Source organism: Silurus meridionalis, chromosome 23, assembly GCF_014805685.1.
Source record: "Silurus meridionalis isolate SWU-2019-XX chromosome 23, ASM1480568v1, whole genome shotgun sequence".
NCBI classification, from domain to species: domain Eukaryota; kingdom Metazoa; phylum Chordata; class Actinopteri; order Siluriformes; family Siluridae; genus Silurus; species Silurus meridionalis.
The window spans coordinates 7,482,301-7,502,364 of record NC_060906.1 but is presented as its reverse complement, the minus strand read 5'-3'; the positions used below and the strand labels follow the sequence as shown (position 1 = coordinate 7,502,364).

Below are 20,064 nucleotides of genomic sequence, written 5' to 3'. Positions count from 1 at the left end.
GCTGGAGGTAGCAGAGCTGAAGATGTTAAGGTTTTCGTTGGGAGTGACGAGGATGGACAAGATTAGAAATGAGTTTATTAGAGGGACAGCACATGTAGGATGTTTTGGTGACAAGGTGAGGGAGGCGAGATTGAGATGGTTTGGACATGTGCAGAGAAGGGACATGAATTATATTGGTAGAAGAATGCTGAAGATGGAGCCACCAGGTAGGAGGAAAAGAGGAAGGCCAAGGAGGAGGTTCATGGATGTGGTGAGGGAAGACGTGCAGGTAGTTGGTGTGAAAGAGGCAGATGTAGAGGACAGGGTGGTATGGAGACGGATGATCCGCTGTGGCGACCCCTAATGGGAGCAGCCGAAGAAGAAGAAGAAGAAGAATGTATATTTATATATATTCTCTGTCCATTTTAAATGAGCTTGATCTAGAAAAGGCAGCAGCGTTTCTGTGTCATATTCACATGTGGCTTCTTCTTTGTATGATTGTATAATAAAGCTTTAACCTGCATTTGTGGATGACATGGCGAACATGTCATGAACAGACAAAATTGTGTTTCTGTGAACATGCACTCATTTCCATTAGAAAAAAACAGGATAAAAAACTAAGCTTATGGACATCCAATATTGATTTTCGCCCTTGTCCTTTGTGCACAGAGATTTATCCAGATGCTCAGATTCTTTTAATGATATCATGTACTGTAAATGTTGCATAAAGTGAGGAACATTATTCTAAAATTGTTTTGCTAAAATTGTTTGCAATTGTCTTTATACTCAATTAGTTTACTGACCTGTTGCCTTTGACCCAATGAGCTGTAAAATGTTTGTTGCCCCTGTCTTTTCACCAACGTTTTTGAGACATGTTGCGGTCATCAAATTCAAAATTACCGTAGTTTTTACATGAGGAATGGAATTTCCTCAGTTTCAACATTTGATATTCTATGTTTAATTTTGAATAAAATAGGGGTTTGTGAGATTTGCCAATCATTCTGTTTTTATTCAAAAGTTTTACACAGAGATCCATTTAATCTATTGATTACATTTGTGCCTTAAACTGGAATGAGCGTTTCTGCTCCGTATTAAGTTAATGTGCATATTAATTCCTTCCAAGCTTGATGAGCCCTGGAGCAGTTTTAGTGGAGTCCTTCAAGGCAAGAAACCTGTGAAGCTTAGTATTAAAATCTATGGGAAGCTCATGAGGGGGTTTGAACTTCTGTGTCAAAATGTTGCTCAGATAGGAAATGAGTTGACAGTCATCCTGATACTGAACCAGCTTCTTCTTGTACTTCTGATCCCTGATCGATGTTCTGTTATATGCTGTGTAATAGATGGGGAAAATAGTTTATTCAATAAAGCTTTACTTTGTTTAAAAGAACAAAAAATACCTCATATTTAGTCAAACAAGTGTTGATGCCTCAGCAAATAAACATAAAAAACAAAATCATTACCTTTTAGATATAAGCCCAGGAAGCGTATCGCAGATCTCCTAATACTGAGGTAAGGGAACTTTGGCTTGAGATTGCCCAACGCTGTCAAGCTTTTAATGAGGGCTCTGGCAGCTCCCTTAGATAGAGAATGAACACAATGAGTCATGTCTGAGAACCACAAAACCTCCAATAAAATGTTAATATTTTTACTCTAGGTTTATAAAAAATATTCTGACATGCAACATAATCTGAATTTTAGTGAACAATTAGTAAAAAAATGTCATTTCCACATTTATTTTCTTCATACCTGTTCCAAATAGCCCAATAATGGCAATGAGGTCAGTTGTATTGGCTTGCCCATTGGTGGAAGTTTATGAGGAAGGTTCTGGTTGCAGTAGGTCTCAGGTGACCTGGGAACAGGTGCAAAAATATTCTAATTAGTCAATTACCGCAGCTAAGAGATAGTCTGAACTTTCTAGCATGTATCATTACTCAACCGTAGAAACTTATGTTGTTTTTCCTCCGTCTCAAAAATGTAGATCTTCTTCTGGTATTCTACTGCAAAGTTCACACTGCCTTGAACCAGAGCCTCATACCTTTACATAAAGGAAAAAGGTAGCAAAAAGATTGCATTTTGTTTGCCTTTAGGTAACATTTATATTTATAAGACTTATCTCAAAATTCTTGACTTCACAAGTTTACTCTGACTGGTAGCTATGATTAGTTTGTTCATCACAAAAGCTCAGAATTGCAAAATGATATCTGAAATGTTTCATACCTCTGCTGGCCTTCTAGGTAAGTGACTGGACAGAAACCTTTCAGCTCCACCTCCTGAGGTAAGTGGCTCTTCACCTGGCCTGCACTCAGCTTACGAGGAAGAAGATCAGGAGGGGGTAAATTATAAGGGCAATTTGGAGCCACAAACTGCTCTGGTGCCTCAAGAAATTTCTATTGTAATGGAGAGATGGGGAAAAAATGACAGACTTATAAAATGCTTCTGTATATGTTGAAAATCCGATGTTTTTTAGGTAAAAACAGTTTGTAAACAGTTTTGCCAACACAATGCTGTACAACCAGGGTTTCTGCAGGTTTACCAAGTGAAAATCTTATATTTTTAACAACTTTTCAAGACCATTAAGAATTAAATTTATACATTACACATAAATATGTTGTCAACCAAGCCTTAAATTCAAGCCAAGAATCGCTAAACTCGCACTTCCCAATAGCTGAAAAATAAGCTGTTTTACATCTGTGGTACAATCCAAGAGAGATTTGCACTGATAACAGAAAGCTGATTGGCTGTTGCATGGTGGTCTTATTAATATTTTAAATACAGCAATCAGAGAATCAATCACAGAAACAAACAAACAAACAAAAACATCCTAAAGTGCCACGGAAGTGTTTCAATAAGCAATACAGGTAGCGTCACAATTCACAACGGAAAATGAAGACCTGTTTAAAAGAATTTAACAGCGACTTTAAGACTTTTTGAGAAGTAAAAGTTAGATTATTGATTTGTAGACTTTTTGGACTTTTTAAGACCCCACAGAGACCCGGACAATGCACTTACTGTTACGACTTTTTTTCATTTATATTATATTATCTACAACATTTGCATTTTTTTCATTAAATTTCGCATAATATGACAGTAGCAGTGATTTGGTCAGGTGTAGGAAAGTTTTCAAATGATGCTACACTTTGGAAGTGTGTTCATATCACAAAGATAAAACAGTGAAGTCTAACACAATATTTAAGATCGGATTAGACCCCTACCTCAAGACATTCCCTGAATGCCATTTTGTAGTAGCATCCCCTGAACTCTGCTGCCAACTCCAGGTAAGTGTCATGGCTGCAGTCAACCAAGTGTTTATGTAGGGCCAGGCTCACGGGACAATAATGGCCAAACTCGCCCAGCCGAGACTGAAGCTCACTTGGAGTAATACACAGATGCTCAATGCTAGCCGCCTGGCCTAAGAGAAAATTTATAGAGTTAATATTGATCTTATCCCGAACGGAAATAAGGTGGTAAAAACTCAGCTTACAACTTCAAAATGAAATTATTAATTTACATTTATGCCTTCTGGCAGACGCCATTATCCAGAGCGACTTACATTTATCTCATTCATATAAATGAGCAGCTATGCTTGTAAGGGCCTTGCTCAAGGGCCCAGGAACAGCAGCTTGGTGTGGCTGAGATTTGAACTTGCAGCCTTCGAATCCCAAAGCCTTAGCCACTAAGCTACCACCTCTCACAAGATGCTCAGGTATTTTTGACTAGGATTCAGGATATGTGTGTATGCACACAGAACAGAGTTCCACAAGTTTTTTTTCTTGAGCTCTCACCTTTATGAATTCTTTTCAAGTAGTTGTTAATGTGTCGCACACTAATCTGGACTTCATTCACGACCTGATGCCATACCCACCAACTGCTTTTGTGTGCATTAACTGCAACCCAGTTTCGGTATTGCTGCTGGAAGTGTTTCCTGAGAGCCTCAATCTCACGCTTGAAACATGAAATCCGGATGTCCAGAAACTCAGTGCCCTCATGCATTGTGTCTGGCCTGTAAAAGGAAAGAGTATGACGGCATTGCTACACTTTACAGAGATCCCTTTTTTTATATATTGGTTTCTTTACTTACTGATAATTGATATAATAACCAATTTCTTTTTTGTACATTCTTTCAGGTCCACGGTGGAAGTTATACTACATACAACTACACATTATTCAATGCATGACAAGGACTCAGACCTGTTCAACTTCATCTTATCCTTTATGCCTCTTGTAAGCATTTCCTCTGTGCCTAGCTGCAGCTCGATCACTCGAAAAGGAATAATGCGGCGAGCAGCCATCAGCTCTGCCTGTCTTTGGGTCATGGGAAAGCCGTCCAGCACATACCTGGGTTGATGATCAAACAAGTGTTTTCTTAAATGCAATTACAAGAACAGTCATAGATCTTATTTTAATTCTAACATTCTAATTCGATTTCTGTCATATTCATATAAATTTTAGGGTTGTAAAAGATTGGAACGAAGGACTGGAACGGGTCTGGCTATTTGGTCTGTCATTAAATTGTTACATTTTTTTGTGCTTTGTTTAAAAAAAAAGACATCATAAAAACAGAACAATAACCGAAGATCTGGATGAAGTGCCCAAAAATTACAGTCTTCAAGTTTAGGATTTTAAATCACAACCTTCCAGCCACTAGAAATAGTCATGAAAGTAAAAAAAAAAGTAAAAAAAATTCATCAGAATAGATCATTAGGTATTAACCTTTCTGTAAGTTTGATTTCTACAGAAATAATACCCTGTGATCAGATGTGCAAATGGACAATAAAAAAAAAAAAAAGAAATGATTCATTACCCTCGTGTGCTGCAGACTACATTCAACAGGACCACCTCTAAGCACTGAATTGTCAGTTCATCGGGCACAGTCAAACCTTGGATCAAGTACTTCAGTGTCTTAGTGGCGAGCTCTGTCTTGTCTTGGATTTTGAGCACTGTCTGTATTACATCACTGATGGATAGGTGTGCCAGTCCATATTCACGAGCAAACATGCGAGCAACTAGTCCACACAACAAAAATAAAACAGCTTTGGTTTGTTTGTGTTTTAAATTTTACCTTATAATGTAGAATACAATTATTAGCAATATTCATAAAGATATATCAGACCATGATGTCTGTATCTATTAAAAAGCAAGGGTCAGTGACCTGTGGTTTTTCCAGATTTTGGACTACCGATGATGGCAAGTTTGATGGGCAGAGAAGGGTTGGGTTTGGGCTGGCAGAGGTATTTGATAGGGTTCGTCATGAAGGTGTTGCGTGTCTCCTTGGAGGCGAAAAAGTAGATGAAGTTGTGGAAGAGGATTGGGTAGCTTATCTTCAGGGGGTCCTGCATATGCTGGATCAGATCTCCTGCTGCATACTATTTATCCAAGCATTAATAAAAAAAAAAAAAAAAGAGTCATTATTTTTTCATTCACTTGGATATATGATATATATATACTGTAATCTTGAAGGACATGGATAAATGCATTTTATTCTTAAATATTCCATTACATCATTATGTAGGTACATTATTCAACATTTTAATTTATAAAACTCTTATACTGGTGTATATCTCCATATTTACATTATATTTCCCTCAGTTGATAAAAAGTATTAAGCAACAAAAAAAAACATTTTTCTATTCTCTCACTTTCACTGAATAACTTGCAGCTTTCAACTGTAGTTATAGCATTTTTACCCATCTTTTCTTTCACTAAAGTCCTAGTTAACTGTAAGCAAAACCCACATCTTCTGGATCACATGCTCTTTTATAAGCTGTGGCATAATTAAGCTGAAAAATGTCATATACTAAAATGTATAGCTCTCCTGGGATTTTCGGGTTTTAAAGTGCCCCTAATATCAAAATTGTTGCTTTAAATCCTAACTGGTCTTCTTCTAAAGCTAGTTTGCTGAGCTAGTGTTTAATTAATTTACCGGCATTGACTGGCTTGTAAAATATTATTATTAGTGTGTAAACCAGTCTGATCTTTCCACTACATGTCACTGCAGGAAATATGTAAACATAAGGAATCCCAGCTTTTAAGATATTTTATTAGACTTAAATTGGCTTGAGACGAGTTTCTTGTGTTTACAAGCGTAAATCGAGATAATATTCTACTCTATCTTGAATGCTTCCGATCAAAAAAGTTGGAGTAAGTTTTAAATTTTAACAATTAAAAAAATTAGTTCAAAGACCAATGTAAAGTAAATATACATAAATAGAAAGGTTTTGTCAAAAAAATATTAACATAGTCACCAACTCAGTACACGTTGAATTATAAACATTTTAAATTAAGCTTAACCTTGATAGAGGTTTTTTGTTCAAGAGCCTGTGAAGTCTAGTGGTGGCTCAAGCAGAAAGCATGTAACTTAAATAGAAATCCCAACTGGATACATGAGCTACCAGTGGTGAACAATAACAAAGTAAATGTAGGAGTCTTGTGACAAAAAAAATGACATTAAAAATAACATTATAGCCAAATTAAATAATAGTACATTGGATACTTAAGTACATTTAACTCAAGTACATGATTTGTGTACTTCGTCCACCACTGTGAGGTACAAGGCTGTATTAGTTTACACTACATTTTTTGTACTTGTAAACATTGTGGTTTTGTAGTGATGATGGCAAAAAAAAGAAAATTCAATGAAATAGAGCATAAACTCTAACACTATATAACAAACCCGGACAGGATCCCAACACCCAAAGGCACTGTAGAACTTGTAAGAGAAGTGCAGGAGTTTCCGAGCAATGGCATAGCTGATGGGATGACAGCTGTGAAATAGAGATTTCCTGTTTTCCATCAAGGGCTTGACTTGCTTTAGTAGCTGGGCATGCACAATGCAAGGCTTCCGGCCGGCACTGATTATAAGGTGAGGAATACGGTTTTCATTCAAAAGCTCCTGAGAAAAAAAAGTTTACTTGCATCTTCAGTTGTATTTGGCAAAAAAAAAAAAGAGATTATTTTCTACTGATTTAATTTCAATTCATATGAATAAACTACATTTCCAAACAGTGCTTACCATTACAATTGTGAGGTTGCTGTCATCCCTTTCAAACCTCTCACTGATCTCTGTTCCTATCCGATCCGTTGCATCGGCTTCGGGCTCTTCTTCCTCTCCGTCCTCTAGCTCCTCCATGGGAAACTCCTCCAGCAGTCTTTCTTCCAGTTCTTGCTCCCAGTTCGGTTGCTCTTCATCTTCTTCCTGCAACTCCTGATCATCATAGTTCTTATCATAGGGGACGAAAGGACAGTAAGGTCATTTTGAGGTTGTATCCCAGTGCATTACAGTGTTAGCTATGAGAACTATAGTCATGACTTACACTGGGGATCTCGGGTGTAAATTCCGGTAAAAGTTCAGCTCTTCTTTTGGCAACGGCCTCCTCCTAATTGAGAAAAAAAATCATTAACAGAATGCTAATAACTGTCCTTAATGATAAACATAATTGTGATGAATCTCATTGTTTTCTTTCTCACTCTAATTTGGTTGCGTAGCTGTTTTAGTAACTCCATTTGCCCTCTCCTTCGTGCACACCTCTCTCTCCATCTTTCTAGCCGTGGGGGCAGCAGACGCTTTACCACTTCTGAGACGTCTATAGACATATTTAAGGTGGTATCTGGGTATAAGTTGTTCTCCACTAGAAAGGACACCTCCTCTGAATTTTGAGGAAAACCCTCAAGAATAAAGCCTGTTGACCTATGAGAACCATAGAAAGGCAGTGAATATATATATATATATATATATATATATATATATATATATATATATATATATATATATATATATATATATATATATATATATATATATATATATATATATATATATATATATATATATATATATATATATATAAGAACATACAAATATTTTGAATTTGAACATTGCATGGAAAAACTTTACTTGTATGGCTCTTGATGCCAGAACTGCAGCAGAACATTCTCTAAGATATTGTGTGGCAAAGGCTGTCCATCGGACAAATAAGACTTTATGAGTTGTTCTTCATTTGTCAAGGCTGGAGTCTCCTAAGAACAGGACATGCACAAAAACAATGAGCTTTTGGTCTTCGTACACAAAATGCACAATAAATTCAAAATACTTCAACCAATCCATTGTTCTTAATAGATGTGATTTGAATAAATCAACAAATCGTTATATGAAATATAAAACATTAATCATATAATTTTAGCAAAAAAGGACAATTCAAGCAAAACAAATTATTACATGCACAATGTTAATCCTTTGTATCGATAAAGAAATTTAGTGTAAAATTGTACTCCAATCACAATGGTACACAATCATATACGAGGTGGTATTGAAAAGTTAAGACTATTGGTGCTAACTGGTGCTATTCCGACCGTGTGTGTTACCACGTCTGCGATTTAATCATGTACAGCAAGTTAGAACAAAGAGCAAATGTGCAATTCTGCGTGAAACTGTGAAAATCTGCCACATATGCACACTTCCAGAGCCGAATAACATCACTGGAAGACGGCAAGAGATCAAGAAGACCTTTAACAGGCTGAACCCCTGGAAATGTCAAAACCATTTGGCAACTTGTGCATGATGAGCATCGGAGAACAATTCACATGATCTCACTTCCGCACCCACCCTACTAGCAAGATTTGGCTCCTGCGGACTTCACCCTCTTCCCTAAGATGAAGATATGGGCCAAAGTTTGCCGTTTTGACATTGTTGCAGAGAGCCGGCACAAATCGCAGAAGGTGCTTGACACACTTTGAAAAGAAGACTTCCAGGACACATGTAGATAAATAAAGAACTTTCTTGTAAACTTGTCTTGAAAGTTTTGATACCATCTTATAGTAATATGAAATTATTGATTATTTAATTCCAGCAAACAAGGACAATTCCAGCAAAATAAAAAAGATTAGTTACCTTCACAATGTGAATCCTTTTCTAGCTAGCGTTTTTAAAAATGTTTGATATATCAATGCTTCAGTTGCATAGCCCTCTGTGAGACACACTGAATAGCAATCAAGAGGATTGTTGTGTACTGGTCAAGCCTTTTTATCTGCATAACCAAATTGTCCATATGACAAAGAATTCTGGACATCATCAGCATCTCCACAAACTAGCGGTGTATCGGTACACGTATTTGTACCGAACCATTTGGGTACAGGACTTTCTGTGCGGTGCGCATGTGTACCCAATAAAATCCTTGTTTTACGCCAATCCTTGTTTTTGGACATAGTTGAAATCTGGGTTCCCTAATGAACATTAATTGGTTAATTAATTGGTTAACCACAAGTTTGTTAAGTCTCAGCCTCACACTTTGAGTGCAGTGTCACTGGGGCTACTCGTTTTGTATGAACGAATGATGGAAGGGAGCATTATTAATATTATGAATAAATAAATTGAACGAATAAATAAATAACTGTCTTGTTTCTTAAATGCAGACATTTGCTAAAGTATGCTCAAATAAATAGAGCAGTTAAGAAAATTTTATATTAAATGTAAAAGACACACACACACACACACACACACACACACACTTATATAGACTGTATTTACCAAATTGAAATTTTCTATTTGTTTATTTGTATTTAATCATCATAATCATATTAATAATTTAATTTGTGACAATTTAATCAATTACTCAATTTATACTATATAGATATATACTATATCAATATAGTAAAATGTGTTTTGTGTACCTTTACACCACTACTACAAACAAATGAAAAAGTTGACTAAACCTCAAGACAAGAACGAAAGAACTGATATATAAATATGTACCATCTACCATAAAAAAAGTCCTACATCAACATAAACTCTTGTTTTTTTTGGAGGAGTGTTTAGTGCTCAAATGAAACAAAAAACGTTTGGCCATAATGATCGTAAAATAAAAAGTAAAATACATATGAAGAGAGAAATAAGTCCAAAGGTATAATAGATAATTTAAGCATTGCTTAATTCAAACATTAGCTTAGAAAACAGTTGTCATATTTGTGTATTGTGAAGGAACCAGAAGGACTGTTTCTGATGTTAAGTGGCAGCCTGATTTTCATACTTTTAATCAGCTATAGAATCTTCTCCATACCTACTTTTGTATGGTCTTTATTATTAAATAGAATTTCCTTTCAGCTCACCTCATCCTCTGGCTCGACAGGAGAAGCTGTGGACTGGGGATGTTCCTGCAGCAAACTTTGCAGCTCTTCAGGTGGCTCTTCAGGTGGCTCAACCTCATCAGCATAGGGCACACGGGTATGAGTCTGGGGCAGGATCAGCTCTTGCAGCAGCTCGCGGAACTGGATATGAAAGAGACCCAACTGCTGCGCCAGCCATCGGCCATGAGTGGTTTTTCCTGAGCCACGTACTCCCAGCAGGAACAAACGCAGGGCAGGAGGCTTTAGATATGAGGAAAATATGAGGTGTTTATTTAGGTTATGCAAGAATACTTATGCAATAAAAAAATATGATGGACATTTCTAAGATTTCTTCAAAACTCCAAGATATGTTCTAGAGGTTGACCGGTTAATCGGTTTCCAAAATCCATACCGATAGTTTTTCCAGCTTTCAGTCAGCTGTCATTATAAAAGTGGCCTTTATCACTGACCCCATGTGCTGATTGTTTTTACACGTGAGACTGTGCCCTGCATAGAGAGCGCTATATTATATTTATTATTTAAAATGTATTAATTATATAATTAAATGTATGCATTCATATATATATATATATATATATATATATATATATATATATATATATATATATATATATATATATATATATATTTCCTTTAGCACATTTTCATGATTTAGCCTGTATATTTTATGTTTGTAATAAAATTCAGTATTATTCCACTATTCAGGAGTGTTATGTTTGTTTGTTTTTTTATCCAGTATCCATTCAACTATCGGTTGATTAATCAGGTATCGGCAGGTACACCATCAGTCGACCTTTATTATATTCTTTCAAAATAATCCTTGTAATACATTGGAAAATATCTAAATGTACTTTGCCTCACACTGGTAAAGACAGCATTTTATAATCACAATTTTTTACAGTTCAATAAAAAACATTTTTAACATTTATTGATATTTAAATTATTTGATGATCTCCGACCTTGAGTAGATGTGTAGTTGCGACATAAAACTCTGGCTTCTGCATGAACTTCTCCCATGCTTTTCTACTAGAAAGGAAGTACACCTTTTCCCTGTATTTTGCAGCAATGCCACTCGTGCAGGGAACCAAAGTGCCGCTCTCCTTCAGCACCACCGGGCAGTACTTATTAGAATCCCCAAGCCTCCAGTTACTGCTCTTTTCCTAGGGATGGATGCAAGTAGTTTGACAGTGATATAAGAAAACATTACACCTATGAACTTTGGTTTTAGCGTATGCACCAACCTCTGCTTCATCTTCCTCCTCATGGGCATCCTCATCCTCCTCCTCTTCCTCCTCTTTATCCTGATCAATGCTGGACATATAGTGGGCCTTGTTCTTAAATTGTTCTAAATTACAAAATCAAAATAAGAAAGTGCCATTGATCATTTGAACAAAATATACATTCTGTGACATGCAAAAACTCCCAGGAAATTAATGAAATCTACTGAATGAACATTTACACAGAAATTCATAACTTGTAAAGAAGCTACATAGTGTGGACATTCATATGTCACCACTCACAATTTACATGCACCTAATTAATTTCCACCTCACAGAATATAGACAGTGTGATTTTAATGTGTTTCTATTATTGATATGAGTAAGGGTTAAAAAAAGAAACATGAATCTATCAAAAAAAAGGCTAGAGCAATGTAGGCTCATTGTATATAACGTTGATGTGCATAGAAAGGGGTGGTCAAACAGATGCATAAGTGCTACATTTAAGAGGAGTGTGGAGAAATCCCTAAATATTTCTGGTGTAAACCAGCTTTCAATGTTGCCGAGTTCAAAATTAAAAAGAGATATTTTGACATACTCTCCATTTGGTCAATCATGTTCTGGAGCAGGACGTCTGGCTTTTGGTTGGCGATATCCAGTGTAGCATAGCAGACAGCAATGGTGGACTCCATGCTATTCCATTCCTGCATAAACTTCCTTAGCTGCAGCTTGTACATTTCCATCTCTGGGCCTGGCGTTTTGCCCTGTTCCCAAGTACTGGGCAAATTCGACACTACAAAAACACACAAACTCAATTTATTAAGCAGACATGAACTCTATTACACATTCCTATTTTCACCCCAAAACATACTGTAATATTTATTGTCTGGATATAAAATGTAAAGATATAATCCAATTTCGACATTAAATACCTATTCATTTCTACTGAATTAAAATCCTAAGGCCGTCTACTGTGAAAGCTGATCTAATCTAAATGAACATATATGTATTGCACTTGGAATAATTTTATACAGATTGATGTGAAACAAAGACACTCGGGTAGAGCGCCTGTACCTACAGTATTTCTTGCTGTAAAACACATGGTCTGAATGACAGATTAAGAATGCTTGAAGGTAGATGCAATTAATAAGACCACACATTACTAAAACAAGCAATCGAACTCTGCAAAAATGTGTGTGTCGGATAAAATCACAATCAACTTCACCTTCCGCCGCACTGTCTATGAGGCAGAACACCATATCAGGAGTGAGGTCAGGATGCTGTTCCTGGATAAATGTCAGCTGAGTTTCGGTGGTAGGAAAGTTGTCCAGCACCCAGCCCCTTTTAAACTCGGCATCAGCATCTTCTGCCTGAATCTAACAATCCACGGTTGATTATATCAGTCATTATTCACAGTCAGCATGACTAAATGCAATAATAAATAGTTATCATACTATATTTACTAGAGGCTGACCGATACTGATTTCACTGATACCGATAGCTGGGTTGGATCGTACTTGGCAATAACCGATTAATCAGCCATTAGTACTGAATCTTAAAAAAGTAAAAATGTATATATTCATTATAATAATGAATATTGAGGAAAATAGAAGATGTGCATTCAAAATTAAACAAAAAGAAACACTCCAAATAAATAAAAACATCTCAAATGAATTTAAAAAAGACATGTCAGTGTTAGTGATTCGCCTCTAGAGGCCGCCTTCGTAATGTATAACGCAACCCAGAAAAAAAGCCCTGCAGTAGCATCTCGGTGGTGCTTTAATTTGAACCCAGGACCTTCCGATCCAAAGTCCAATACCTTAACCACTGAGCTACCACCTCCCACTATCAGTACCCATTAATCAGTCGACCTCTAATATTAACACATTATTTTAATGTAAGCACAGTTACACTACCTCTGAGATCCGTTTTTTTAAGACATCTGCATACACTTCATCTGTTAGTTCTATTGACATCAATTCTGCTTTTTTCATGGCTTCTTCTACTAGAGCTTGAACTTCCGGGTGATCCTCCTTTACTTCCATTTCTACAGTCACACACATGGCAACAATATGTTTCACATATCATTGTGTTGCAGGTGAAAATAATAAAAGTCACAACAGTTAATCTGTACATCTGTCTGTAACCCTGTACAACAAACTCACAGGTTGAAGCCACAGTTTTTGTTAATGGCACTCTATTACATTCTTAACTACTTACAATGTTCGTCACTACTTCTGAAATTTCATTGTTGAACTATTAATTCATTAAGTTACATTTTGTCACATCTGACCTCCCCTGAATATTTGGGGAAATGATTGAATTTCTAGAACGTGAAGTTTCTCAGTCCACTCTCACCAGACTCATCCTCGCCCATCATCCTCGCCTTGACTTTTTCCAGGGCTGAAATCACTGCACCCTGATGCGTTTTCTCCAGCCGTTCTTGCCTCATTTTGTCCAAGCCGTCATCCATCAGCATATTCATGTCTATCACAACGGCACCATAATGCTCAGCCAAAAGTGCACTCAGAGTGCTCTTTCCAGACTGTGGTGGCCCGATCACAGACACTCTGCAGGGTGGACGTGGCATGGGTGGAACCAGGTACCATCTTGGCTTTACCATGAACTTCTGCAGAGCCTCATTAGAGGACAGCAGGTAAAATTTATTTAGGTAACTAGTGGAACAGAGAAACGACAAAAAGAAAACATGGTAAATGGAAAAACATATCTATTCCCAACATTTAGCACCGATTTCCCAGGCAGAGATGAAGAAACCTAATGACTCATTTGGGTTTTATAGCCACACTGATTGTTCTCATCAAGTAATGTTAATATTAGTATTTGCACCTCTAATACTGTTCGTTTCTGGTCCACTGACCTGACAGAATATATCGGTTTGCCCTTGATTATTTTGCCTTCTTTAAGAGCAACAGGGCAAGTGCAGCTCCATCGACTCCTTTGCCAGTAATAGCCTGGTGCTATGGTCTTGCTGGAGGACAGGATCTCCAACAACTCTTCCTACATGGGGTGAGACAAGAAATATACGTAAAGCAGCGCAAGCAGCAGGGCTTGTAATTGTAATCAGAAGGTGCATTAGATTTTCATCTTACAGTGTCCATCTCCTTTGGCAGTTCCTCCTCATCTGGGCTTACCAATCGCATAGGAGCTGCTGATCTTCTCACAGCCATGAAGTCTAGGCGGGCTACTAGACACTGAACACACACACACACACACACACACACACACACACACACACACACACAAATGCAGAAAAATGCTTTATATTTAATTTTAATTTTACCAACAGCTGAATCAGTGTAGAGTAGATTATATTCATAAGACAGTGGTCACTCACCCTCAAAAGCTCTTCTGGATTCTTGTTTCCATCCAGCTCAATTAAAAACCGTGGGTCATGAGCTGCCATGAAGTCCTACACACACAACAACAGAAATAAAAAACACTTTAAGGCTGCACTTTAACAAATATTCATTGTAAAAATAAATATATTAAGAAATGCACTTGAATGAAATCCTGATAGAAACATTGTATGGTGGAAATGAAATGGTACTAGACATGGTAATTTTTCTAAATTAGTTTGAAATTAGGACATTTGGATTGTATTACTCTATATCAGTATTTTCATGCACCACTGCTGCACCACTGCTGCTACAAGAATATAACGTTTCACAACACTACTGTGAACAAGGCGTGTCTTGAGAGTCAAATAGAATACAGATTAACATGGCAGAGGTAGAGCTGCATCTTCCTGGAGACACAACAGGAAAAGAACGTCTGGTTTTATTTCATATTTTTTCTTTTTGCATTACAAAAACCTGTGTGTGAAAGGGCCATGAGTACGAAGTCATAAGGCACTTAAGTAAATTGATGATTTGATGTCTGTCTGAACCATAAAAGTGAACTACCTGTACTATATTGAATCACAGAGCATCAGATTTTTTCCTTTGCGTCTTATTGCAGAGAATAGAATCGTAATCGGATCACACTGCATTGTAATAGGGGTGAATCGAATCATATCGCATCAGTAGCTGCTTCAAATTTATCTTAAACGTATCGTATCATTGGCTATGCTTCGAGATGCAAATTGGCCTCTGTTATGGAGATACACAACCCTAATATACAGTGTATATAAGTGCACTATATCTGAATAGACAATAAATATATTAAGTAAAGATTTTCCCACCTCCAAAGGCATGAGCATGTTTTGGGTGTAAAGGTGAATCCTGCGATGGGCCTCCTCTGGGTACGTTTCTTTTACCCTCACCAAGTGACCTGGAGCATGCATATCCCTCTGCACAAACACACACACACACACACACACACACACACACACACACACACACACACACACACACTCAGAAAGCGAACTACTAAGCATGACCGTGCCTATCCTGTATTATAACTGTTGAGCACAATTGCCAAAACTTGCAACCATTTAATTTTCGCATTCATTCTTTCATATACGTCAGCTTTTTTCACCTCCTGCTCGTCTTCCTCCTCTTTGTCATCGTCCTCACTTTTTTCTTCTGCATCTCTCTCAGATAACACCTTGTTCCACTGCTCTGTGTTATAGTGCTGCTTCTGGCATGCAAGTCGGTTGATCAGGTCAATGTCTGCACACTGCAGCCGAAGAGAACAAGCAGTACTTATGTAAACTATTCAAACAGGCACAAACCGCATGGTTACACTGCTATACAGGGTTCAGCAAAGTGACCTGTGGTGAACCTTTTGTTCTATAATTGTTTGGTGTTTACTCAATTTCATTGTGGACCAACAAGGTGATGGAAGGATAAAGTTTACCTTTATATTGATGATGAAGTCTGGTGGAAGTTTTTGGTTTTTCACTAAATCTATTTGCTCACGAATCTTCAGATATTCCTCAGACATTGATGGTAAGCAGGACAGAACATAGCCTGCTCAAGCACAACATGGACCACTTATAAGCTTCTGCCTACCTGAAGAACTTTTTACAAGCTATAAAGTTTGTAGCAACCACATCCTTTACAATCGACTGTCTTTCAATTTAATTTAATACAATTCAATTATATTTTGGTAATCTCTTGAATACAAATCGTTTACCACAAGAAATTACTTTAGGTCACCTTACCATAGCTTTCCACCTCGGGCGATTTGAGCTTATCAAGAATTAACGTCACAATCCTCTCCTCTGGAATGTTCTTCCCTTCAGCCAGGATGGCTAACAGCTAAAATCCAGACATCACATCCAATTTTACAATGGTAAAAAAGTGCCTCTGGGGACATGATTTCAAATATGTACAGAAATTAAACCTAACATGCACACACCTCTTTTGCTTGCTCTGTACCATCGTGAAGGTGAGTGCCGAGCAACTCTGTGTCTGCAGAAAAAATGTATCATTAGAGAATATACAACAGAAGAGAACTCAGGGGTGGTTGACTGAGGGAAATGAGAGACTAAACATTACCATCAATGAGGACACAACCCCAGGTCTTGGCGAATTTTCTGGCGAGGGTAGACTTTCCAATCCCCTTTAGAAAAAAATAAATAAATCAGAACACATGTCCGAGTTTATCCGAGTGCATCTTTTTTAAGCGCGGCCTGAATAAGTATTACACTTTTTCTCTTCTACACTTAAATATATGATACACTGTGTGTTTTCCACTGGATTTTGGGTAAATAGTCATGGAGCCATTACTGTTCATTCAGCTACATTGGTTCCAGTTCATCCTAAAGGGATTCTGAGAGTTTGAGGAGGTGACGGCTTAATTAAGCCTTAACACACAGAGTCTTCACCATGATCGTGTTCTAAACACGTGCATTGTCGTGCTAAAACAGGATTTAGGCCTCTAAGTTACAATGATCAAAAATTGCATACAAGTGCTTCTCACTTTTTGGAGTTCGGAGAAGATGCACATATTTGTGTTATGGCCAGGTGTTTCATGTGTTCATATACATTATATTACAAATGTTACTTTATGTTGTTGTATAAAATTTTTTTTAAAACAGGTAGCATTGTTCCATTAACATTATTTGCACTAAAGCAGAGTGACAATAAAGTCTTATCTTATTTCAGCCATATAGTGTACGGAAAACGTACAATAATTATTGTACTGTTACGATTACAATACAATACAAGTGTATCTTGAGGTATGTATTTATCATACAGAAGGTTTCAACTCACCGGTTTCCCCAGGATAATGAAGCAAGTAGGCTTGGAGCACAGAAATTCATTCTCAACTTCATCCTCTATCAGACAGTCAGACAAGGGATCGGCACACGTACTATCACCATGAGACTCCATGATCAAAACAAACGCTCAGTAATCTGCTGAGCAAATAATACTGCATTTGTTGAGAGAGGAAATCAAATGCAAATAAAATAAAAAATACAGTAAAAAAGGTGCTGGAGTCAAATAAAAGCTGACACTGAAAATACAGCACACATCAGGAGATTTACTGTTTATACTTAAAACAAATAGTATTGTGTCCTCACATGTCCTCACCTTAACAGTCCTTCCCTGTCCTTACCTCAACTAACCTCACATCATTTCTTAAACTTCTACCATGCCCTCACCTCATCTAACGTCATCTAACATGTCCTCACCTCATCTGTCCTGTCCTCACCTAATGCTGTGTTTTACCTTTGTAAAGCTTTTGCATCATTAAGTGTTTTCTATCATCTTTTACAAATCAGTATATTCACAGCAAGTGATTAATATGAGATTAGAATTAACATATATATATATATATATATAAAATCAGTGAGCACCTGCTCTTAAGCTTTCAAGATGTGATTTATCAAAATTAATAAATGTGTCAGAAGAATAGATGGTCAGGACTTGTGGTGGTTCCCATATTAGAGTCTTGTGAACAGGGCATAGACATGAACCATGAATAAATCACATGATAAAACAGTGATATATTGGTTTTTACCACCAACTTATCAGAGATATCGGTGTCGGACGAGGTAATAGCGGAACATCAAACCTGACCATCACTCTCACTGCAGCTGTATGAGAAGCTAATTATCTACACATCTATGTAAATGTAGCTCATCCGAGAGACTCGGAGACTCAGTACCTGACTTCTGGTGCTGTTTTATTTCAGTTTGTCGACTCAGCCGATTTCCTTACCTTCAGTTTGCGCAGCGTCTTTCAACCTGCAGCCTCCAGGACATTCACTCTCCGTTTACATGTCACCATGGCAACTCTCCCCGCTTAAAGCGCATGCGCATACAGTAGATGCGTCAATGTGTCCGCCATTTTGGAGTTCCGTGTAAATAAATGCATTATAAATATTATATAAAATAAATATAAATTTTTTTTTTAAATATGTTAGATGTTCTTACACACAAAAGCAAAATGTTTACATATGTTGTGAACTTTTACATTTCTGCATGGTAAATATTATGTCCAGAAACAAACATTTGCAAATTGGAGCTGGTGATACACCTGTGAGTAGACATACATCTGCACCTTGATGTTTTTTTACTGTAATGAGATGAAACATTCTATCCTGTAAGCCGATGCCCAGCTGAAGAGTTTATGTGACTTCTACAGTGGCCGAGAAGTGCAAAACATCAAGACACCTGTCATTCAAAATATACAGGAAGTCTGAAATCTTATAACTTTGTTTCTTGTACATGTGTAAAGTTCTCCATTTACTTTAAACTTTTTTTTATTGTTTTAATTAGTTTGATTAGTGATTAGTTTAAATATAAGAAAATAACAGAAGTAAACATTGACAAGCAAGGAGAAGATGGAATTCATTTAAAGCTACTTCAAGGAAGGACATATGCAGTGATGTTGGAGATACTGCAGTATATCATGACATAAAGATTAGTTTGTACACTTTTACACATACGTTTCAACTTTCTCCTGCCACAGACTGTTACTTCAGACACTTTATGGTCTGATATCCATAACTGGCTTTAACCAAAGGTTCCCATCTAAGAAATTTCACTGTGAAGGACATTATCTTTGGACTTGTAATGAACAATAACAAAGACTACCTTCTTGTTAATAAAATACTTCCGATGGGAAAATTTTATATACACAAATCGAAATACTTAAAAGTGAAACCAACAGGGTTTTTTTTGCATTTTATAATGAGTTTATTTTTTGCACAAAAGCCCTTAAAGTGATTAAAAAGAAAAATGCAATGAATCTTTTGTCCTTTATAGAAAGATATGATTTACAGATATGATATGATCAACCATAACCCTGATTTTCTTTTTACTTTAATTGTATCATTATTATTATTATTATTATAAATTGTATTTATTTATCTAATTTTCCCCTTTTCCCCCTAAATATATGTGTATATATTTGTATTTTCATGCACCTGTTCTGTGTATTGTAATGTAAATTGTACTTGTTATTGCCATTTTGTTTGTATATGGGTAATTGATTAATAAAAACATAAAATGTTATAAATAACATAAATAAACAAACAAACAAACAAACAAACAAATAAATAAATAAATAAAAGGGGGAAAAAGACTGTTGTACTTCCCGTATATTTTGAATGACAGGTGTCTCGTCCATTCACAAGTTTCCATTCACAAACTATACCTACCTTTTCCGGTTTGTCTGACTTCTGTTTTCGGATTTGTTATTTTGTTTTTGAAATTGGTAATTTGTATTTGCATTTGTTATTTTGTTTTTCGGATTTGTTATTCATTTATTGTTTTGCATTTGTTAATGTTTTCTAATTTGTTAATTCTTTTCGGATTTGTTATTTTGGTTTTCCATTT

General features: G+C 36.6%; 1 protein-coding gene across 4 annotated transcripts; it reads right to left on the bottom strand.

The window, feature by feature from the left end:
- Positions 1–384: 384 nt before the first annotated feature.
- On the bottom strand, positions 385–18,490 carry LOC124376549 (adenylate kinase 9-like). Of its 4 annotated transcripts, none has more exons than XM_046835696.1 (33): positions 18,443–18,490; positions 17,492–17,634; positions 16,775–16,838; positions 16,635–16,687; positions 16,438–16,534; positions 16,131–16,243; positions 15,810–15,950; positions 15,514–15,621; positions 14,668–14,742; positions 14,423–14,524; positions 14,191–14,330; positions 13,671–13,987; positions 13,229–13,359; positions 12,538–12,688; positions 11,911–12,105; positions 11,337–11,440; positions 11,055–11,255; positions 10,078–10,335; positions 7,871–7,992; positions 7,444–7,663; positions 7,290–7,352; positions 6,989–7,195; positions 6,650–6,868; positions 5,129–5,342; positions 4,781–4,982; positions 4,168–4,314; positions 3,762–3,979; positions 3,192–3,388; positions 2,197–2,366; positions 1,916–2,014; positions 1,726–1,828; positions 1,440–1,554; positions 385–1,308 (listed from the first exon to the last, which is right to left on the bottom strand). In XM_046835696.1, exons 2-33 carry the CDS (start codon positions 17,609–17,611, stop codon positions 1,088–1,090), a joined length of 4,887 nt encoding a protein of 1,628 aa, XP_046691652.1. In that variant the 5' UTR covers positions 17,612–17,634; positions 18,443–18,490; the 3' UTR covers positions 385–1,087. The 4 variants fall into 4 exon arrangements, with proteins under 4 accessions (XP_046691652.1, XP_046691654.1, XP_046691653.1 ...); XM_046835698.1 differs by having other exon boundaries at positions 17,492–17,637; positions 18,443–18,489; XM_046835697.1 differs by having other exon boundaries at positions 17,492–17,651; positions 18,443–18,486.
- Between the last annotated feature and the right edge of the window lie 1,574 nt (positions 18,491–20,064).

What these genes read in the sequence shown, in the direction of transcription:
- LOC124376549 (XM_046835696.1), bottom strand. Translation starts at nt 17,611, where the DNA reads ATGGAGTCTCATGGTGATAGTACGTGTGCCGATCCCTTGTCTGACTGT. An exon ending in GTACAGAGCAAGCAAAAGAG is followed by an intron (nt 16,535 to 16,634) that starts GTGTGTGCATGT and finishes TCTGGATTTTAG; the next exon opens with CTGTTAGCCATCCTGGCTGA. An exon ending in AGGAGGAAGATGAAGCAGAG is followed by an intron (nt 11,256 to 11,336) that starts GTTGGTGCATAC and finishes ATCCATCCCTAG; the next exon opens with GAAAAGAGCAGTAACTGGAG.